This window comes from Cephus cinctus, unplaced genomic scaffold (assembly GCF_000341935.2).
Source record: "Cephus cinctus unplaced genomic scaffold, Ccin1 Ccin1_scaffold0857, whole genome shotgun sequence".
NCBI classification, from domain to species: Eukaryota; Metazoa; Arthropoda; class Insecta; order Hymenoptera; family Cephidae; genus Cephus; species Cephus cinctus.
In genome coordinates, this window is record NW_014333443.1 from 1,142,103 (window position 1) to 1,166,301 (window position 24,199).

The 24,199-nt window shown below is 41.6% G+C and overlaps 1 protein-coding gene across 3 annotated transcripts in view; it reads left to right on the top strand.

The window, feature by feature from the left end:
- The window catches only part of LOC107270973 (ABC transporter G family member 27), a 52,435-nt gene extending 28,735 nt beyond the window's left edge, over positions 1-23,700 (top strand). For 2 of the 3 annotated variants that reach the window (XM_015746482.2, XM_025088189.1), the window contains exons 2-13: positions 12,496-12,656; positions 13,112-13,281; positions 17,236-17,341; positions 17,978-18,078; positions 18,158-18,413; positions 18,568-18,738; positions 19,141-19,245; positions 19,656-19,777; positions 19,972-20,179; positions 20,259-20,473; positions 20,591-20,799; positions 20,947-23,700. In XM_015746482.2, the coding sequence (XP_015601968.1) occupies positions 12,496-12,656; positions 13,112-13,281; positions 17,236-17,341; positions 17,978-18,078; positions 18,158-18,413; positions 18,568-18,738; positions 19,141-19,245; positions 19,656-19,777; positions 19,972-20,179; positions 20,259-20,473; positions 20,591-20,799; positions 20,947-21,142 (2,020 nt within the window). In that variant the 3' untranslated portion in view covers positions 21,143-23,700. The remainder of the gene's footprint in view (positions 1-12,495; positions 12,657-13,111; positions 13,282-17,235; positions 17,342-17,977; positions 18,079-18,157; positions 18,414-18,567; positions 18,739-19,140; positions 19,246-19,655; positions 19,778-19,971; positions 20,180-20,258; positions 20,474-20,590; positions 20,800-20,946) is intronic. The other variant, XM_015746483.2, reaches the window with a different exon arrangement.
- Positions 23,701-24,199: the final 499 nt, after the last annotated feature.

Genomic DNA, 24,199 nt, shown 5'->3' on the forward strand with positions numbered 1-24,199 from the left:
CCCCCGCCTCATCAAGGATATGTTGGCTAGTATGGATTTTCCATCCTGCCGCGTATGTACACGGCGCGGCTAGATCCTGAGAGGATCTATAGAGGTACAAGAGGATGTACCTACGGTAGATACATATGGTACATATATGCATATATATAGGTACTCGACTGGTTCGGAGGGCCGGAAAGTGTATGGAGTGAGTGGTATATATGTATATACTATATATATATATTACAGAGAGAGGAGGGAGCGTCAGGTAAAGTTAGTGGGAGGTACTAGAGGGTTGGCTAGAGGGCGTGGAGCTGGGGATGAAGCTGGTAGAAAGGTCGGTGACCCCTGGGTCGATACCCGGCTCCAACTAACTCTACCTACCCTCTGTTACTCCTATATACCCTAGCGCATATGGTATATCTACTACCGCACAATCTATATATCTATATATCTTACCTACCTATATATAGTTCTTATACAACCTCTCCTGGCCAGACTGAAGGAATACACAACCAGCAACCGCTTTTGCAACCCCGCCAGCATCTGCAGCTGGGCTGCTACAAAATTACGCAACCGTTCTCTCTCTCTCTCTCTCTCTCTCTCTCTCTCTCTCTCTCTCTCTCTCTCTCTCTTTTGCGCACTCAAGATTACTCTTAGTTAAGGGTTACCACCCCTGGGGATTTTTTACTTCGCTACCACGGTTTACGTACTGCCGCGTCGGGTTCGCAGTGTCCCTGTTACTGTACCATTGTCTGACGTAACTCGATTGTCTGGTCAAAATCTACTGCGTTGAGGTATTACGTTAGATAAGGGCTGTTAATAAAATTTTGCAGACTTTAGGTAAATAATATTTAAAAATTACCATAATTCGTATTAATTTTTTTGTTCTCAATTCTTCAGTTCTTGCTTCAAGGGAATGTCGAAATTTTTCCACAGGCTCTGTTATCTCGACAAGCATTGTTACGCCTGGCGCTTGTATGCGATGCCTCGTGAATTTCGTGATTGCTCACCGAATTACGTTTATGGGTCGCTATGGCGATTTTATAACATGATCAAATAGCGCGTAATATCTTATCGCTCAGTTAGATTATTGACCTTCGACGTTTAACTAATGGCTTAATTGCTATCTCGCTTCGACTCGTCGAGTCGCCACAATGTTCGAGGCATAATTAAGAGGCGCCTGGCTAGACGGCATCGATTTTCTGACATTCGCAATGAGAAGAAAGGTGGAGCAGTGCACGTTCCAGCAAGGTGTCCAGAGAGAGATAAGCAATGCATTGACATCTACAAGAAATATCAGTACCTTCGTTACGTATGTATTGACTAAATATCAAGGTTAATATTTTCGTCAAGTATAAAATAAGACTGATAAAAATTCATATTCATATCTCTTCTCCTTTATCTTATTCATTTACACAATTCAATAATGCATCCTGCAGCGCATACGAATATACGATACATCCGCGTGCGATTATACGCGTGCGTTATGAATTATTTTACGCACTCCTGAAACTCACGGAAAAAATTAGTTATGCAAATATGCCAGTCGACCAGGACGCCACGAGTCCACTACAACAAAATTACCATAACAGAAAGTATTTTCTTGGATTCTCTGAATAGAGTCCCATAGCGCCGGATAAGTCACCCACGCTCAGTAGGAGCGAACGAAAATACATACGCGTGACAAAAATAAAATTCAATTAAAAATTTTGGTGACGAAAATAAAGGAAAAGGCAAGCGCGAAAGTGTTTAATCGGCAAACACAAGAGAAGAATTTCGTACAAAAGTGTCATTTTTATCCGTGTGCCCAATACCTCTATTTCGTTCGACGTGTAAGTACGAAGCATCGTACAGGTAACGTTGATCGTGTTTGTTCTCTTTTTTTTTTCGAATTGTCATTTACATTTATATTTTTTTTATTTATTGATTGACGATCAAAGAGAAACCGATCATTATCCTAGTTCAATGCTGTCGCATCTCACGTGAACTAAGTAATTTCTATCGGATACGTGACCGTCTAAGGTTCCCTGAATTATACTTTGTCGGTTCACTTTGTTATGTGTATGTATGTCTACGTTATGCACCTCTATGCACACTATCCACCATCGTTATGCTCAGGCTGCTTGCTTATCTAACCGAATCGCCGATCTCTCCGGTTCTAATATCCATAAGCATGAAGCCACTCCTTGGCGCGCCCGTGTTAATTTCCGTGTTTTATTATTTTTTTTTTTTATTTTAACAGAATTGCCCACACTGACGTGAGTGTCCTAGAACCCGTAGAGGGGTTATGGACCACTCTAACCTTATTGCAACAAAATGTCAATACGGATAGGACGTCCATAATTATATGGTATACACATATCCACAGCGCGTGCCATAGATTGAAGATAGCAGACAGTAGGTACAGTCCGTATAAGTGCAGACAGTAAGAATCCAGAGGCTTAGAATCAATGTGGCTAGTTTGAGATTTAAGAAAAAAAAATAAATAAAGTGAGCCATCATTTCATTTTCGTCAATTAGTGTCTATAATGAGGTCAAATAGTCATGAGAGGTCAATGCGTCATATGCGTTTATATATATATATACAGTACACATACACAAACGCAGATATATATATATATACACACACGAAAAGGTCAAGAAGTTACTAGACGAAGATACTTCATAGTTTTTGGTGGGTGTGCCTCGGGTTTAATGACCTCTCGGACTATGCTGCGTAGCACAGCCGGCAGTAAGTGGCGTTCGTGTGTTCTATCAAGAGGTTTCCTCGTAAGGAGGTCAAGGCCATGACCCAGTGAGAGGTCGTTGCCATCGGCCTGCCTGCCCTCCTCCAACTCTTCCTCGTGCAGCACTTCTATCCTCCGCGTCGTGTCCCTTATACTCCGGTATTCCGTATTCCAAGCGGGATGCACTGGGTCTGATCGCAATTAGATTCTCTGGAAACGGAGGCTGCGGTGCCGGGATGTAATTGGCTGTGACAAAAAAATTTCAGCCTACGCGTTATACTATGCATGCACATACTGTATACCGTTTGGATTTCAATGAGTTAATGTTATATAAAGCGTTAGTATATATTGATATGCCGTGCATGCAGTTTTCTGCATTATCGGTGCAGGAATACCCAAGATCGGATTTTGAGTTTGGCGTCTGTACTGTTAAGTACTGCAGTGAAAAGGGGATTCCCCGATATGGGAAAGCTCGTTGTAGGAGGAGTAAAAGGAATGTCGGCCTGCAGCATCACGTCTCCTGTCACGTCCACGTGAGCGCGTGAATCTGCGAGAAAAATTGTTTAGAGAAAGGCGAGAAATCTAAGGCGTAGGTATAACTGCACTGCAGTGTATACATATACGCACCTATGTGCACTGTCACTTAGGTAAGGTTACGCGCTAGGCTGCAGCCAATCACTGAGCGGCGCTGCATGTGTCTGGCTAAAGTGCATCGATGCAGTCGTATTTAATTGCCAATATGCAACGCGTGTAACCTCGCGTCTACGCCGGTACGCTAGGGTCACGTGAGGTCATCGTTACCAAATCGTATATTTCTGCATACGTATGTGGAATATATATATATATATATATCTATATATGTATGTATATATATACAGAACTTCCTCTCTGCCTTTACCTTTCGCTCTTACGTACCTTCGTACACACAGGCGCACTTTCTTCCTGGCATAATCGAAATTGCATACCGGGATGCATTGGCACTCGGCGCTATTCTCTCGTTGCAAGGGGAATGTCATTTCCCGGGCTTTGTCAGCCGCAGCTACGCTCGATGCACATTCGGTACGCTCGATTTTCTGCTGCATCCCGTTCTGGAGCGTTCGGTGCTACCGCGTATCCTGTGCATTGAATTTTTTTTTCGACAGGTACCACCCACGAAATTGAGAAGACAACGGACGCAGGAGAATGCACTTTTGCAATGAGCCCGCAACGGATTTCCGCACGGAGTGCATAATTTTATGCGCTTTCCGGGGCTAGTGGAGTTTGTTTAGTCGATGGTAAAAAAAAAAAAAAAAAAAAAAAAAAAAAAAAAAAAAAAAGAAAAAAAAAAAAGAAAAAGTCCAGTTACGTTCACGTAGGTAAAAGTTATGGCGAGCAGCAGCGACGCAACTAAGTCTTCTACGTATCGTTTATGTACGCTGGAATCGAGCTGCAAGGAAATGCATCGATACTGTCTGCACCTGCGGTTCGTAATCCATTCTCTCTTTCTTTTCCACATATGTACGCATATGCACGTAGACTCTTCTCCTATCCTCTCGCCAGTCCAACGCCCAGTAGGGATGGTAGGGATACTGCACCGGCCTATGCACCCCTGTCGGTTCACGCATGCACAATGCAGGGTGCAACAACCTCAAACCGTAGGAGATATCCTTGCATTATACGGCGTCATACCGGAACTCACCGCGAGGCCGTCTCTCGCCAATAATTTACGACGTTCTACAGGAGTCTAGGAAAGTTACGGAACAGAAAGAGCCAACGAGAACGAACGAGAATGGGACGGAAGAGAGAGAGAGAGAGAGAGAGAGAGAGAGAGAGAGAGAGAGAGAGAGAGAGAGAGAGAGGAAAGGCGAACTCGTAAACGCGTCCGTTTAACGCCAGCTGATAAATCTCCTAACAAGATTTTTCACGAGGCTTCAGACTGAAAATACCTGTATACAATGTTGTAAGATTACAGTATCGTGTAAAGACAACAGTAGCTATAAAATGCATTTTGTTCAAGAGATCGCATGCAACTTTTAACACCTGTCGATGTACCGGGCGGAATGAAATTACTGCGCCAATGCACTGCTCAACGCGTGGACTCTCGCACGTGTTAAGGGCGAAATTTTGATTACTGTCACCGGCAAAAAGTCCGTCCCTTGCACTAAAGTGCATCCACTCGAGAAATTGTGCATGAGCCTTTTTGAATGTTTATATATTTTATAAAAAGCGGCATAAAGCACAGGGCCGATAATTAATAATTTATTTAATTTCGTGTTTCAAGTCCACGGTGCACAGTGGCGTCGAGAAGTGCGTTGCATGCGTTTTTACTTGCGGGAGTGAATCACGCGCGCGCAAGGGCGTCCGTGTGCGTCGGTGGGGATTTTTCAATGGCGGGGTTAGGTCAGCTCCCTCGTAAAGGTAAGAACGATACAAATCGGAAGGGCGTCCCACGGCCGTAAAGTGCATTTCCTGATTTACGGCAGCCGTGAGTTCATCCCACTCTTTCTTTGCTTCTTCCCTTTTCTTTCTCCGTTTCTTTTTACTCCTGTCTATTTCCGTCTCCCTCGGGATCGTCGCCTCTTGTTTTCAATGTCGCGCGCGCTATAAGCTCGGCGCCTGCATGCATGCTGCTGCACCTCCGGTGCAATAGAGATCAAGAATACGCGAGGGAGCGCAAGATAGTCTATATAGAACTAAAGTAAAAGGATAATATATATATATATATACATCATCAGGATCCTCCTCATCCAAAGGGACCTAGACTCACGAGCCAAGGGCTGAGGTTGCTCGACCATTGCAGACGTAACCATAAAACGGTTTATATACCCACCTTAAGGATCTAACTCACGACCATCGTAAGATCTGGCTATTCCCCTGCCAGCGACTTTTCTAAACACGCCCAAGCAGAACGTAAAAATTGCAAAATTGGCATACCGGCGAAAAGTGGCAAGAGACCCTGGGACATTGTCTCGATTCTCTTACGCGAGTATCCGGATCTTCGAAAGATGCATTTGTTTTACGTGGCTTGCAATGTACTGACGAGAAAAATATACATCGCAAAAATACAAAGATTATATAATGTCAGATGAAACCTTTTGACGTTTCTTATAATTAAGCAAAAAATAGATTCAAGTGAATTCATTGGAATTTTATTCATTTAAAATTCTACTTCCGGTCACAATATAATACTTAACGATACGTCATCGTGATGAAAATTAAACTTTATAACAGTAAACATAAGTATATGCCTACACTGGCATGCCTGCTTCAATGACGTCAATTCAAGATGCACAATCTACCTCATAGCAGGGAGCCTGAAACTACCGTCCAATACGAAGTACATCGTGCACTCGCGCTGTTTGTCGCGTGTTTGTCTATAAACGTGGCTAGTGCACTTGGCGGCAATAGTCGTAGAGAGTGCATGGCGGCAGGGTAGAGGAACTCGTTGCATTGACAGTAGTAGGGGAAAGTGCACTAGACTGCATGCACCGGGGGAGATAACTGCAAGCCGACAGCCAATGCTGTGTGATGGTAATCGTGATATGGTGGGGACCGGGGGGGGGGGATAGAATTCGACTCGGTAGGGGAAATGTAGAACCACTGCATCAGTAGTGGTGGTAGCGACGACGCCGATGGAGGTGGTGGTCGTGGTGCATACAAGATCCACGTGGTGGGGGATACGTCGTCGACGCGGTCAATGCACTAGTAATCTCGCTGAAATGCCCTGCAGACTATCGCCTCTTGCGAACGAGCCCTATGAGCCAAAAATAGGGTGCGCCGAAATACTTAAAGCACTACACTGAATATATATATATACATTACGCAGCACATATTTTACAACCCCCGGAATATTTCAATGGGATTAGCTATGTTTTGAAAAAATTTATTTTAAGGAAAAAAAATGCACAACGTTGCATTCCCTAGAGACGACCTAGCCGCGCGTCGCGTTACAAAAGTTTCGTCTGATGAAATATTTCGGGTGACAGTTTCAGGCTGAGCATTAATTACGTTGAAAGGTCTTCAAGCGTTTAATATGAAATTGCAGGACTTTCTCGTATTCTCAGAACGCATATGCGGATCTCTCCGCGTCTCTATATGCATAGTTATGTATACACGTATGATAGGTCTCCGTCGTTTGCACTTTTAATCGTGCATTTCGTGTCTACGATATGTGTATACATGCCTACGATACATGCCTCTTTTCCATACTACAATGATCCTAGAGTGTCTTTGAGTATCAGCGACATTCGTATGGGGACAAGTAAAGGGAACACCCGAAGAGTGTATATAAAGGAACATGAAAGACAACCGGTAACTTATCTACAATGATTCTACGGTGTATTGAATTATCGTTATCGAACTGTATCAAAGGCCATGTATATCATTGAGGTCCAGGGTGGCAGAACCGTTAAATAGAAAGAGGTATCCCGAGCTCCGTTAATAAATCGTGACTATCGTACGCATTTTTTTGAGGTTATAAAAGGGACAGTCGTGCATACGTGGGTACGTGCGGTACTTGCTACCCACGGTTTCTCCTCGTAGCCGATATACAATATCAGAACCAGGAGTCCGGTAAGCCAACGCACTTACCTATCTATCTGGCTACCTGACGGCGGCTGCGTTCACCTAGGTGGAAGTGTCGAAGGAGGTTATCCTAGAGGCTGACGCCCACGCGGCTTTTCTGGGCCGAAAAATCCAGAAGAGAACGCCGTTCACTTCCGCGTCACCGTACAGCCTTACGACGGTGCCGGGCTTCGTATACCCTCGCTGTCGACCTCTCCCGTCATCTGTTCCGGGTTCGGTTTTTCGTCCTGAAAACGTCGCGATTGTTCGAGCCCTGTTAACTCGTAGCGCCATCTGGGCGTGACCATTTTTCCAATTTTATTATTCTTCATTTTTTTTTTCCTTTTTTTTTTTCTTCTCGTTTCAACACGCTTCCCTCCTACATCCGTATGTTCACATGTATATAGGTTATTATCGTCTTCAGGCTCACGTGCTATACGCGACGTGTCGCGCTGATATCTTTTAATCTTTTCTCAGCTTTTTATGGCGCTTTGAAAAAAATCAAATCAGACATCTCGTACAATAGATTCTCTATCTGGGAGGTATGATATATTACGAGGGATACGATACTCGTGCATTTCTTATATGAATATGCTACTACTGTATGTATATTGTCCATTTGTGTATATATATATTGTATGTCGAGATTCAGTCCTCTCGTACCGTTCTCTCGTATAACGGTGTCCGACGCTTGGCCAAGGACGAAATCGAGGATGAAAAAGCGGGCTGAGGGGTATTGTGAGAGCGGGCGAGTTTGTGACGTCACACGTATCCTAGCCCCTGGCAAATTCTAACTGGAATTTGGCTTATCCATTTCTTTTTCTTTTTTCTCTGCTAACTGACACGTGCTCGAATCTCTACGTGTATGTATGAGCCGAGAAGTAGGGTAAGGACCCTTATAACACTGTCACGCGTAGGAAAGCGATGATAGACGTTTATACGTGTAAAATAAAATGTAGAAAATTATTTTCTCTGAATTAATTTTACGAAATAATAGCATACGAGTATAAGTCGTGTCGGTTGCAAACTTCTGCGATAATAATAATACAAGTGTACGGTGCAATGTGAAAATAATTTTAATAACGCAATCGGAGAAAAGTCATGATACGATTTTTTTTTTATTTCATCAATTTGTAATTAACCCGAAGCACTCATTTTTTCTTGTCTTTTTTCTAATTGGCTCTTCTTTAATTTTAAAAAAATTTTTTTTCTTTTATTATACTCGCATACTTCGAGGAGCAGGATCGTGGACGCTGGCTGATGCTACGTTCGCTGACCGCTGATTCTGCTAGTCACGCGTAGTCCACTGGCCTAGTGCCCAATACCGTTTCACAATCAATACCCCGGATCTTTTGAGCCACGGAACGTTTTTCACCCTAGACTGTATGTACCTCATCCATTTGCTGAATGGACTCCATTCCCTAGGGAATTTTCTAGTGAACTCATAATTTCTTCTGAGTCTCAATTACTAAACTAGACTCGTTCGTTGAATTACATACATTACGATTGCATTAAAATCTACGTACAACGTACGTAGAGTATATACAAACCATTAGTTAGTGCCATAGTAATATTATTATAGGCATAAAATAGTGATTTGATATAAACAGCAATTAACACTTGTATAATATTGTATTAATCGATTGAATTTATCAATGTAACGTACGCTCGTTAACGATTAATGTATCTGTATGATTATTAACGATCGAACGATTTATTTACTTTCTTCTCTTATTTTTTCGTATGTGGTACATATTAAATATACGTGTATAGTGTACGATAGTAACATAATAATTCTAGCACTATAGAAACTGGTGCCGCAAGTGTCGAAAGCATCGATGGCGTTGTACCTCATGGCGCTGCTCGTTTATCGTCTCACTTTTTAAGTGACCCGCTTCGTGATATCGTATCGATTACTTCTCGAGACACGAGGAAGTAAAACAGCGATATGTTGCATGTACGTAGAAGACCGCGGGGTCAATGTCCTCTGCGCTCAAAACGAAGCTTCTTCTTCCTGACGAATGAAAGAACCTCTTTTAATCTCGCGTAATATCGATCAGACGGTACGATCGTCAATTTCAAAGAGAATTTCAACATGGGAGCCACGGACGTATTAAAACAAAAAAAAAGACAAAGAAAAAACAAGAGACGCGTATTTAACAAAAGTTGATTGATTGCGCAAAAACTGTATGATTCCAATGGATAACGGCTAAACAATACATTTTGACGTTACGCAGACGGCACTGTTACTCCGTTCACTTTTTCACGTAGTTCGCGTAGGGGTGGAAGGCGAAAAAATAAACAAGCAGAAAATTCATCGCGAGCTAAAACTTTTTCTTTTTTCTTTTTTAACGTGGCAAACCGTCAAAGTTAGGTTAGGTAGACTTGCTCATATTAGGTATATACGTATAGCTCACGTTCGGGTCATTCCCCTCGTGATATTCTTGGCAGTCTCTCTCTTCTCTCCTTTTACGCCCGTTTCTTCTTTACTCCCTTATCCACTACTGTTCCTCTCTCTCTCGCTCTCTCTTACCCTTCACTATCCTTCACTCACAACTTCACGAGGATTACCCGCTCGTTCACTCTCGTTCCTCTTGTTCGTCTTGAATTCTCAGCTTCTACCCCATCTACTCGTTTCGAGTCCTCCTGGTACGTTACGTTTCTCGTTATTATTATCGATTAGGCTCTTCGCTCGCTTGGAAATTCCCTTCTTTTTTTTTTTTTGTTTTTTTTTTTTTCTTTACACGCAGCTTAACAGAACCAAAAACTCACTCGATGCTTCGTACTCAGTGATCTTCTTCCGGTTGACCATAGAGCCCAAGATCACCTGCGACGCGATGGACCTTAAATATGTATACAAGAGACGCGAAAAGTTGAGCATCGCACCTAAGAAATATTAAGCTCAGTTCAGGGTGTACGCACCCATGCGTAAAGTCCATAGAGGACGCGAAGTCAGCCATCGTGGAACAGTGACCCCCTGGACCAGAGAGATACAGTTATTACATTTACTCGCAGCTTACCTACACGCACGTATATCTCTTCGACGCGTCGCGTATCTGTATTACGTACACGCACCGGCATACTCTCTCTCCCCGAGAAGTGCATCCTGCGCGTTAACATTGCACCACGGTGCACTGGTTGAGTTAGCCGAGCTGCTATAGTTTATTGCAACACGCATGCAGAGGAACTCGTAGATAGGACGCCATAGTCACAGCTGGACGAAACGAGGTTACCGCGACCTCGCCGATGAGACTCGTTGCATGTGCAACGTGCACCTTTAATATATTTGACTCGCTTGTCATTCGATGCACTCGGCCAGGTATAGACGAATTTACCAGCATTGCCATTCCCATACGTTAATGCAAACCTACTATACAAATGGAACTTGGATTCGGTATGCTTCGAGCGTATACCGAGCGCGTGTATCGTTATACGGTGTAATTGATATTACATTTTTGAACGTGGTATATATAGTCACGATCCGTTTACGATAAGAGACAACGGTAAATTTTCAGTATCCGGTTAAATTAGACGAATTTATACCAATTGTCTAAAGTGACGGTTACATCTACCGAACCTTACGCTATTGTGATTCGACGTTCGCTCTTGCCTAAAATTTTTCTTAATTTCCTTCGCGCAGTCGTACGTACCATCGTTAAATACGCATACGCGACACACGTGCGCATATTCACGTACGATCGAACGGTTCAGTGGCCCTAGCAAATAGTAATAAACGTTGATAAGGAACGATCAAACATTCGCTTCCCGATTGATTTGTTTCGTTCTTTGTTATTATGGACCACCGGGTGGGTCCTCGTGTTCATTTTCATTGAATTCACTGCTTTCGAATTACTTCGTACACGCGTACACACGCACCTCAGTTCGTTTGTCAATTAGAGTCTAAATTAGTTTCGTTAACCGAAGTCACCAACGAAAGTTCACGTTGCAAAAATTCGCCTTTGTCGCGCCCCGTCTGCGATTGAATTCGTTCGCCCTCTCTGGTCCCACCTCCCCCAGACCCCCCCTTGTCAGCCCCCCTTCCCCCGGAACGCCTGCTCCTTTATTCTCTCGTTCGTTCACCTAGAACAGTTCAACGAACTTTTCGGGTTAATTAGAGAGCCGCGGTGTCATTTTCGCGAACTTAACCTCGCGAATTTGCGACTTTATCGGGCGCCTCGTCTCCTAGTACCAATGAATATGACATCGCGATCAACTAGGCTGCTTCTTTCAAGGTTCTTCTTCGTTTCGCTGGGGCTTCGTGTATTACGTTTACACGTATATTCGTACGTAACGAGAATCCTGGTGTTGATTACTTTTTTTTTTTTTTTTGGGGCATTTCAGTACGAGAGGTTTGCATACTGCCACTTTGGCGCACTGTACTTTTGCTCGTGGGCCATTAGGTGGACTTTTTTGAATTTTATATAATTCAAGTCCGGGTGCTGCTTTCGGGTTTGATTATCAATTCTCTGGCACAACGCAGTCTGTTTCGCAGAGTCAATGTTACCATGCAAGTATAATGGCTGGTAAGGCGATGTGCGTAGCTGCCGAAACATTGGAGGAAATTATACGAATAGATGCTCGTGGTCATTGCTAATGCCTATGCGTCTCTTTTTCTCGGCTCCTTCTTCGCAAAAGTTCAATGAACCTCGAGATGACGCGATACCGCAATGTTGTGAATTTATTATCTCATGCGTGCAAGTGACATTTGATTCTTTAACTGTTTTTATTTATTCGTCTCCTTTTTTTTATTCTTCACTCGTGGATCGTATTCTTCTACGAGAGAAGTCCCAATGCGACACATTCGTTCGTTCACTTTTATCGTGCATTTGCGCTACACAAGGCGTCGCGCCGCTTCGCGATCGGTTATTTGTCATGTTGATCAGCTACAGGTAAACGTTATCTAACATTACGTTCGAGACGCCTCTGTTTTAGTTATTTATTTTTTTCTTTTTTTTTTCTTTTTTTTTTGTAAAGGTTGCATTTTTATGGAGATTTTTTGTACGTTTTTTTTAAAATTCTTGATGATTTTCAGAATTTTCTTTTCGTACAGTTAACGATCTCGTGGTCGGAAAGCGCGTACTATTATTAAACCGAGTGAACCGATTAGATAATAATATAGACGCTTACTTGTTTTCGTACGCGAATAAAATTTGGCGCGAAATTTAAAAAAATTACAGTGACAGTACATTCGTGCTTTTCGTACCAGTGCGTGTCTTTATGGGTGGATATTTTTGTCTTTTTACAGAGTGGAAAGCTCGGCGCTGCAGTTGGTGTGTCCGCTGGAGTCTCGCCCTGTGCAGCTGGTCTTCCGGGGATTGCAAGTGGTCAAGGAGAAGAGGGCGCTTCTTCGTGACGTTTCCGGCGTCGTGAAACCTGGCGAACTGTTGGCTGTAATGGGCCCTTCGGGTAATTGATTTTTTTTTATATTTATTTCTTTTTTGTTTCGGAAAAAAAAAATTGAGATAAAGTGAGTCGAGCTATTGAGATTAATGGCTTACTATATAAGTCCTAGGGAATTTTTTGCAGCTCTAGTCCATATTACAGTAGAAAATTATTACTAAGACAAATTGCTTGGGGAGCTGTAGATACTTTCTTGACCCACTTTTCAGCTTCCAGTAGACGCTGACAAATCATACTTCAATATCTCCCATGTTATTTCAAAACTTTTTTTGGCGAGTCAAAATATCAGCTGGATACGATAAACAAGGTGGTCTCGTTTGTTGATAAGGATAAAGTCATTGGGAATATCCTGGAAGCGAGTACTAGGTCAACAATCGAGAGCATGCTCTTTCCATGTTACTTGGACCAAAAAAATCTGTAGATTTTTTAAAAAAATTACAATTCTTCTTACTCTTACACAGGGTGCGGCAAAACAACCTTGCTCAACTGTTTATCGGGACGAGTTGGTCTCGACGGCGGTGAAATTTGGTTGAATCGTGAAAGACTGACGAAAAGATGGCGACGAAGAATTTGCTACGTGCAACAGCAAGATGTCTTCTTTCCCGATCTCACGTTACGGCAAACCTTGGAGGTATGTAGACAATCCTTCTTTTTTTCTTTTAATACGTGAACAACAACATCGGTAACATACTGCCGAATTGGATTTTTAAAGAAATCACAAGCAGTCGGTACCAATGGCAAGCATTGAGTCTCTTTGAGAACCAGTGGATACCTAGTGCGTATAGATTGCGCATCATGCTCCAGCATGGAGAAATCTAAAGTCTTTCTCTTCGTATCTTTCTCGGCGTGTAACTCCATGAAAAATCGTACGACCCCTTTTCCGCGTTCCACTTTGATTTAGAACCGAAAGTGGACTTCGATCTCAAGAGAAATCCAATAATCCAAGACTTTCCATCTAGAGGAATTAATCTTCAATATAATACAAAGCATCTTCGATGCCTTCCTTTTTCTTCTCATTGGTTTTCACACGAGTTCTCAGTGGGCGAATTTTAGTATTTTTTCTTTTCTTTCTTCCTTACTTCAAAGCACATATGACGACATATGGCAATAAATTTGTCGACAGAGGACAAAAACTCTTTTACGGTTACTCCATTATACCTATGTATACAGAATAGAAATTTAACATGGCCAATCACAAAAGCCAGAGACCCGATCAGCTGAAAGATGGCGACTACCGATAAAATTCTGTAAGCGATTCCACGGCCTACACGGTATTCAGCAAGCTGGTACGTGCATATGTGTAGCTCCCGCTTGACTACAGGCTAATACAGAAGCGAACGACAGAACACGGCGTCGCGTCGCTCGCGCGAAACTTCGCGTCTTGTCTCGAAGAGCGCGAGCGTTACCACCGGGGTAGCAGATAGTAGAGAGGATCGAGGAGCAGAGGGCTGGTGGGCATAGTGGGAGATCCGTGACGTCATAACTCGGTCACTGAACCGAGTGTGTCTTACGTGTTTCAAAAACATTCGGCGCCGTCTACAACGACACGACGCTATAACGCCGCGACACATCGTTACAAACCAATTCGAATCCAATCTCGGATCGACTAAGTAAACTCACCTTTTCGGATATTTCTTTTTTTTTCAAAATATAAAACAAAAAATCAAAAAACTTCAATACCTCTAATCTCCAAGATCCGTATTACACTTGTATTCATTTTTGGTGCAATTGATTTTCAATATGAAAACAACAAAAAATGACATTGATACTTACAGCAAGAATATTTTATTAGCAATGACAAAAAATTTTGTCAAAATTTACTATTGTCATTTATCTCATTGTTGCTGGAAATTTGTTGTCCAAATTCTACAGTATTTGGTTAATCATTGCTCTAAACAACGCGTGGTCCCACGTGATTGCTGTCGATTAATTAATTTTAATAAGAAATTCTCAGATCGATCTTTTTCCCATGATAATTTTCTTAATTATCGACACTCACCATAACAATCTAATATTCCGATTGTTTCAGGCTGTTTTATCTCGATTAATTAATTTTAATAAGAAAATCTCACATCGACCTTTTTCCCCATGATAATTTCATAAGTTATCGACACTCACCATAACAGTCTACTGTTTCGACTGTTTGAGGCTATTTTATCTCAGTTCGCGATTCTTCGAGTTCGCGTCAGACTTCCTCAAACTCGTGTTATCATAAACTACGGCGAATGGTGATCTGTATAATCAACTACTTTTCAAGACGGGCATTCACACGTGTGACATTCATTCGGGGGAACACGTTGCCTCTAGTTCCCATTTATTCATCTCCAATTACACCTAGAACGTGACATTAATTTCTAAATGAAATTAAATCCCTATTATCTCACTTTTTCAATAATTCGAACTAAGGTCGATTCACGATAACTTGAATAATCGAGATCCTATACCATACCGATTACGATATTAACACGTGTACTTATGACTTTGTACTATCAGACCATTTACTTAAAAACGTACTCATGTATCATATACTTTAACGATATCATCAATCAGCTGTTTGTCAAAGTGAGAAGTTCATGGGACACGAGATTCATTGCATGGAAGCCCTCGTTACATAATTACAGAGTAAACCGTGCTACGAATACGTATAGGTATAAGGTCGCACGTGGGATATGTGTCAAAGGTTCATATACGAGAGCCCTATAATCCTATATTAGGTACTATACATATATATATATTGAAATACCCTTTAGTCAATAGTAACGATCAATCAATTATTCTATATACATATACACACATGACGTCGCACGGTAAACCGAGCTGAAGGTGTAACGTCACGTCACGTATGTCGGCGCGTAGGTAACTCACCGAAGAAAGTTCATGCTGTACGTGCAGAACGACATGCATCCGATCTTGTCTCTATGTGATCGAGGCGTGGCAGTCAGTTAGTCCATGCATATAGAATTCAAATGGAATTTTACTTCGTTATCAGAAATTCTATGAACATTTATACGTATGTATATACATATATACGTTTATAACGAGGATGCACCTGCGTTATATGTAGGTAATTATTAACAGCTCGTTTATACGGTCCAGCGATATTTTTAATTGGATTTTATCGCAGTGCATTTGGCTGCACTAGAACAAGTCTTTACTACTGGCACGTCCGTTACCGTCTGACACTTTTCATATATCTCTACTGGACTGAGAAGATAAATTGTATTATGCTCTGGTGGAATAGGAACATTTTTGTCTCGATACTTTTGTTATTCTCGTTTGACGTAATGGACTGGAAAGTTTTTGTCGTACAGGATAATCGTTAATGTCGTTCTCGATGTTAGCTGCTTTTTTTTTTTCACTTGATTCACGTATTTACCGAGCCTGCAACCCGCCTGACTTACCGCACGATTCTATTTTCAATTCGCATCTGCTTTATTAGACACGTCATGTGGGTGTCGCGCGAGTTTGCGTGTCTTGTGCACGAGTGCGGTGTTACATTTTGTAATGCGCTCTGCGAATTGCGAGAATCGTTGGATTATCTAATTTTGAGAGTATCGCGGGGGTGTTGATCCTTATTTTTGGATCGAGTTCCCGACAAGTGCGAGAGCATCGTGTAGATGCACGGAATCATTATTTTAGTTTTTTAACGGTGCCCATGGAATTGGAATTTTTTTTGGGGATTTTTATTTCTTATACAGGCAGTCACTTGAGAAATTTTGAGAAATTTTTTTTGTAATATTAAGATAACGTTTTTCGTAACGACGCGTCAAATGGGGAAGAGATATATTCAACCCTTCCAGAGCCACGGCTGATTGATATACGTACGCTTCTATCGATAGATATATCGGGCTGTACCAGTTAAACGGGTTAAACTTCTTTATTTCTGGTTTTCATGTATTTTCGTTAGTGTCAAACGTTAATCGATCAACTTGCCATGCGTTATTACGGTTTTATAGTTGGTCGCTGTGCGAGAATCAAATTCTTCACAAAATATATGTCCACCTCGACTAGTCCGCTTGGCCTGCGTAACCGCAAGAAGCGCGACGGTTCGTCGCGGTGAAAGGAAAAGTAATTCTCACGTAGACCGGCAGTTCAAGTCGACGAAGCTGGCGTGTTGCGTCGTAAAAAAAAATACGCTCTCATAGAAACTTAACGGTCTTCTTAACGTAGATACGAAACTCGTACTACGCACACGCGCTGTAACGCGTGCCGTCAGAATTCATGAAGGTCGCCGGCTGGGAAAAATACGATGATAAAAAAGGAAAAAAAATTTCGTCGTTACTTATGAATTCTCACGGCGACTCGTATGAAGTCTGTTAGCTAAAGAAATTGAACGAAGTCAAAAAAATACAAACTGACCTCCAAAAAAAATTAACGTTAGCTCTTGTTTTGCCAAAATTTCAGAAATACAAATTTACCCAATTGCATTCCTACATTCGCTTTCGGTATCGCGTAACTCGTGTTTTCTTGAAAATTAAATTTTTACCAAATTTTTGTACTCAATGACTTCTCGAGTCGATGTCAAGCGAAATTCAAATATTTTATAAAAATGTAATTTTTGAATTTCATTATTTTCTCGTTTCAGTACCAGGCTCGACTCAGGCTTCCGGACACACTTTCGCACTCGCAAAAGATGCAGTGCGTGGACCACATAATAGAGGTTCTCGACCTCGCGGCCTGCCAAGACACCAGTAAGTGTGCGATGTAAATGAAGCGAGGCCCCCAAGCGACACACATGAAAGTCCTGCCTTAACGTACACGATACCATCATTACGTACACAAAATCATATAGACATACGTATATACAAGAGTGCACATAAGAAGATATATATACATATACGCACATAAAGCATGTGTGGACACACGTATGACAGCACACTGGATAATCGTATGGACGTTTAGTGTTTCCGTGCGATACGGCGCCAGTCCGCCATACGTGGTGCCATATGTAGATATAAAATACATACGTGCTCGTCTATAGACACATTCGTAAAAGCAGCCATCGGACGCACACGCGTGGCCCAGTTTCTCCGTACGAAACTCGTATGAAATGTCTCGTTTATTGAATCCCCTTATTGCGTCCAGGAACCCTGAGAAATTCAAAGCTCAGCACTGTTCTTCATTATATATTACGCATTAGCGTATTACGTTGTTCAGAAGAATTTTTTGTTATTTCCGACTATACGTTTTTTCTCACCTACCTTTTGCTTATAGATATATCGTTATTAAGTTATCTGTGCTTTGCCATGGTTCATTGAAGGGTAATTTAATTTTTTTTTTTAATTTATTTATTCTATCGTTAATTTCACTCGTATGATTTTTAACAGTTATTGGAGATTATACGAAGCGCGGCCTGTCTGGCGGTGAGAAGAAAAGAACCAGCATAGCCTGCGAACTGTTAACGAATCCCTCGCTGATGCTGCTGGACGTAAGTAATTGGAGGTATTTTTGAAAATTTTCAATTTTTTTATGTTATTAAAAAAAAATATATTTTTTTTCTTTTTCAGGAACCAACTAGCGGTTTGGATTCCCACTCAGCACAGGCACTTATATCTCGACTGAAGAAGTATGCCGAACAGGAAGGCAAGACCATCGTCGTGACTGTTCATCAGCCCAGTTCAAGGATGTTTCACAGTTTTAGTAAACTCCTGTTACTGAGCAGAGGACAGGTGGCATATTATGGATCGACGACCAATATTGGCAGGTTCTTTTCAACCATTGGACTTACCTTACTGCCCCACTATAACCCAGCGGACTTTATACGTACGTATAATAAAGTGACATTACGTGTCTGCGTTGCACGATTATATTCATTTTTCCTAACTTCACGTCGTATGTATCTTTGTCGACGTCCAATTTGCATATCTTTCTTCTGCGCGATTCTTCTCTTCACGTGGTACGTGACTTTTGTTTACAGTGGAGCAAATAAAAGGACCCGAAGACGTACGCGAGAGAATTGTCGCAGCTGCGAGAGCATCCCGACAGGGTCCCGACTGCCCCCCTGAACTCCGACCTGAGTACAATCCAAGTCAGCATCCGCTCTGCGATCACCTGATACATTATCACGAGCATCACATCGGCCACAACGGTATTAAACAGTATGCAAGCATGTCAGAGTTTCGTTACCAGAAAATGGAAAGAAAGAAGGAATAACGAGTTAAAAACATATACTGTAGAGTAAATGCGATTTGTTCCGACTGTATCGTTATCATTTGGGATTTTGTAAGCGCAAATTTTTAGTCGACTCCAAAATTACTTATCTATGCAAAGTTGAGCATTTTTCAAAATTATACTTTTCGTATACCGCTCTTTCCTCCGATTGCTAAACCGTTTACTTTTCTTTGTTCCACTTTTTCTTTCCTCACACGTCCTTCCTCATTTATTCACGTTATTGCGAAACCTTCGTCGCAAAATAATCCACGTTCCTCTTCTTCGCCCCTCCGCACCTCTTTCGTCGGTATGCTTGTGTTGACTCCTGATTTGGTACTAGGGAAGGAAGAATGCAAGGATATCGCGAACGGAAGGAAGCTCGACATGTGCGTGGTGATAGAAACTCCCAACCACAACAACGCCACTCACGTGTACCCCGCCATTGGTAAATTTCACCACACGTCAGTAATAAATTACATATGTAATGCGCGACGGTTGACGAGAGCGTCGCGAGTGAATAAACGGAAAACAAAGAGAAGGAAAAAAAAAAAAAGAAGATGATCGTTGGAAGGATCGAAAATATCGGCGCAAGATTATTCGCTATTAAAGTAAGAGAAAGAAAAGGATCGCCAAAGATCAAATCGGGCATCTTTCCCTTCGCTGCGAGTGTTTGTTAATTTTCTGTTTTTAATTTGTTTTTTTTAATTTTTTTTTTTCATTCTTTTTTCTCTTTCGTTATATACTTTGCTTGGCCACGTCTAATTCACTCGACAATGGTTATCGATATTGACGCTGTTGATCCTCGTCGCTCTTTTCTTTTATTTTTCTTGCATTTTTTCCGTTTGCTCGTTACAGTCAAGGAAGACGAGGGACGCACGCTTTGGCTTGACACGCAAAGCCACGCAAGCAGCAGCGTAAGCTCTACGGACGACGACTATTCCTGGCAGTGGCCCACGAGCTTTTGGTCTCAGTTTAAAGTTTGTACCACCTTAAGTCCTGACTTTAATTAACGTTGTATCTCACGGTTAAAATATATTAGTCGCACTGCTGTACTTGGTATGAATTAACGTTCTTTTCTTTCTTTATTGTTCTTTTGTTTCCTCGTTGTTGGTGTTGTACCCTGTTCTTTCTCAACGTTTCATTGTTTAACGTTCCGCCGTTTCCTTATCAGGTATTATCAGAGAGAAATTTCCAAGAGGCACGACCCAGAATGCTATCGCGATTAAATTGGTTGCAAACAATTGCACTGGGTCTTCTAGCTGGTCTACTGTGGCTACGACTTCCCAGGACGGAAGCCGCGCTGCACGACATACAGGGTTGGATGTTCTTCAGTACCACATACTGGATGCTCTTCGCACATTTTGGTGCCCTCTCCAGTTGTGAGTATCTAAGAGTCAAACAGATCTTAACCACACTTGGATTAGTGCGGTGCTTATATAGAGCTTTTTTTTCTTCCAGTCCCGCCAGAACGTGAGGTCATCAACAAGGAACGATTGTCAGGATCGTATAGACTATCAGCTTATTATTTAGCTAAAATGGTGGGAGAACTGCCATTAACTATAACATTACCAGCCGTTTATCATATTATCAGTTATCCAATGCTGGGCTTCCATAGTCCTGCGGTCTTCGTTACCCTCCTAGCATTTTTATTACTCAACACCATTGTGGCCCAGGTACATTGAGCTTGCACGTAATACGTCCTTTATTAAGAATTCGAAATATTTAATAATACATTTATAGTGTTTACGTTTCTATTGCATTGCATTTATGTAACATTGTCGTAATTTTAGAGTGTGGGCTTCTTCGTGGGAGCTTGCTGTCTGGATCTGCAAGTTAGCATAACAGCGTCAGCTCTCTATACACTAGCTACACAATTACTGGGTGGTTACTTGGCGACAGCAGTGCCACCCTGGTTGGCATGGGCACGTTACGCCAGTATGGTGCACTACGCCTATCAGAATATGCAGATACTGGAGTTTGGTGTGGGCGAGCCAATCAGGTAGGTCAACAGAAAAGAAAAAGATAGCCAATAATCAGTCTGCACATATACAGATATGAAATGAAAATATATACAACGTTTTACCTGCAAAGGGATGTTTGTATTTGGCAGAGACGAAGAAATAATTGAATGCAATTTTTATCGCAGTTGTTCGCAACCGAGCAAATTCGCGGAATGCAAAAACGGCACGACGATACCAGTTGCTGCGATCCTGGAGGGTCAGGGTGGCGCCAGAGGTCCTGGCTTACCGCTGTGGGCGAACACAGCCGTCCTCTTGGCCTTCCTCGTCGTCTTCAGGACCCTGGGTTACCTCGTTCTACGTTATTATCGCGTGCCCAAGTGAGGCCGCCCGTCGTAGAATTTCACTAGGAGGTCGTAATTCCTAATCGATAAATAATCCTATACGGGACGAGCGTGGCCGTTGTTGCTACATTAGCATGAAGAATTTTGTACACGACTTTTCATCGATCTTCTTTTTTTTTATATATACACACGCGTGCATATGTACGCATTATATGTGCATGCGTTATTATTCGTATTCTTTTATTATTATTCATCAATTCATTCGTTCATTCATACGTTCATTGACTAATCAATCGATAAATCCTCGATCTATCACGTTAATCGATAAATCGAATTGTCACAGGGTTCCCCGAGATTTTCTGTACGCCCCTGAATATCTTGTTCGGGTGTATCTACGTGCACCATATAGAGTGTCGAGCATTGATTTTACAGCCACGTACTAAAGGATATCGAATTCCTATTATATGATTTGCCGGATCCACGTGTTCTCGATGCGCTCAAAGTGCATTGCGTCGATGCACATTGCATTCGCATCTGATCTACCGTGAGCGGTTTATTACTGGGAATCCTGGCTACCAAATTACCAATTATAAAGTAAACGCGAGACTAAGAGACTTGGCGGTGAAGACTATATATAGAGATTTTATACGAGGGTTGAGAGTGTGACGTGAAAAATGCGAAAGAGCAACAGAGAGTGTGTGTGAGAGAGAGAGAGAGAGAGAGAGAGAGAGAGAGAGAGAGAGAGAGAGAGAGAGATTGCTAGAATAACAAAAGAGAGGGTATGAGAGAAATCTGCGAATAGGAATAAAAATAGGAAACATATGCGTAACCGCGTGCGTACGTGAATAGTGACGAAGAAAAATGAAAAAAAAAAATGAAAAAACTCAAAAGTGAAAATAGAGGGATAATGGTGATTCGTAAAAATTGTTCTTTTCCGCGGAAAGAAGGGTGCGAGTGAACCGTCGGAAAAAAAGTCGTATGCAAAGGAGTATAAGATAAGAAGGTTAGCGTTACGTTGAAACGAGTTGAAGAGTGTGACTTGAAGGGAGAAGATAAAAAAATATATATACACGCTCGAAACACACACCACACACACATACGCAAAGGCGATTACCACATGTTGACGCGCGCGGCCCCTTATTGCGGGCACGTATGAAAAAAAAAGAAAAAACGACTGAAAAATTTGTACGGGCGATGAACATTTATATACGAGAATAGATTTTTTTAGCCATTTTAAGCCTTTTATCGTTACTATTAATTATTATTATTATCGATTAATTATCGATTAATATTATTATCCGCGCATTATTCTCTTCTACTTTATTCTATTTTATTTTATTATATGTGTATCCTTAATTACTATTATTATTATATTATCATTACATTACTGCTACGTTTTATCAATCATTCTGTCGTTTAATGTCGATCCACGCGTCATCCGATGAACCCTGACCACGCCCTCACCCCCTGTCTAGTAGCCCCTACCCCATTTAGAACCAATCGTGACGCGAGCCTCGAGATACTTTTTATCTTTTTTCTATTTCATCTCATTACACGTCCCTTCAGCTGTAGCTTTCTTATTCTGCGTGTACACGGGGAAAAATATTAATGAAAAAATAATGAAATGAAAACATTGTGCTGCCAAGAAACAAAAAAACACATAAGAAAATGAATTATCCAGTTAATAACGCAGTCCGCGTGCGAGCACGATGCACGCAAAGTACGTCACATAACCTAACCAACGGGGAACGATAAGTTTAGAAATAATTTTCGAAAAAAAAAAAAAAATTGGTTTCACGTGTTTGACACCAATTTGCAAAAAGGGACACGTATACGGGGTGGTGCAGCGAAAGGTATCCTCGTGGGTCTGGTATGTTACCTACGGTGGCTACTGTTGACAGGGGCACCCGGTATATTACGTTACCTCTTTACGAGAGCCCGGAAGGATAAATGTTCGTTCGCGTTACGAAAAAGTTAAGTGCGAAAAAATTGCATAAGCACACACACATACGCATACACTCGCGCGCGCACGTGGACGACGTATTATATGCATGTGTCGTAAAATAAGATTACATAGATATATAAAAGTAAAAAATATATATAGAGATATATATATATATATATATAATATAGATATTATGAGAGAGTAAGGGAATGAGATTTTGCGGGGAAAAATGCCGAAAAAGTGAACGAGGCGAGTCGTGATAGATCAATGAGGAAGTCTGGAACACAAAAGGGGAAAATAGATGGGATCGGGGATGGGCACCATCGAATGAAAATTACAAGTTGAATGGTTTTCCACTCGAAAAAGCATTTGAAAATACGTTTTAAATACTTTTACGAATGGAGAACCATTCGACTTGTAATTTTCATTAGAATGGTGCCCGTCCCTGGATTGGATGCATATTTATCGATCAAACGGATAACAAGGAATTTATAAAGCGAGAGAAAGATTGAGGAGAGAACGAGAGACACTTGACTATTATACCATTAAATGTGTTATTATGGTCCTTTTTCCTCTTCCGTGATGAAACTTCATGCGAAACCACGTCAAGCCCGGGTTTGTTATATCTGCGTATAAATACATTAATGAAGAAATGAAGAAAATGAAAAAGATTAATAATAAGCGACGGAACAAGAAGTTTACGCGCCACGTGATAACGATACATATTATTATTGAATGGTGCAAAGTTCTGCAATTGCAATTATTATTGTAGTAACAAGGTAATGGCGCCGAATTTACGTGTCGAGTTGTGTCGCGAACGTGCATGCGTGCGTTAAAGGGCTATTTAACGAAAATATCGCGTTTGAAGGTGAAGAACGGGTGTCAGGCCGGATGATGTATGCGCATGCGCACATAGTAATGGCAGAAAATAATTCAGGCCCGTTAGTAAGTTCTGTTCTGTCGTTTGGAATTTATAAAAAAAATTTTCTCTATTAATTATTATCATGTAATTATTAAGAGGTCGGTGGGGAGGGAGAGGGGTTGAATTATTTTCTGCTGACGTTTACGCGTCTGATTACCCCGTAACCAGTCTCACCTCTTTTTAGCAAGATCCACCAAGTGTTCAATGAGTTTATTAAGCGAAAGGGGGGG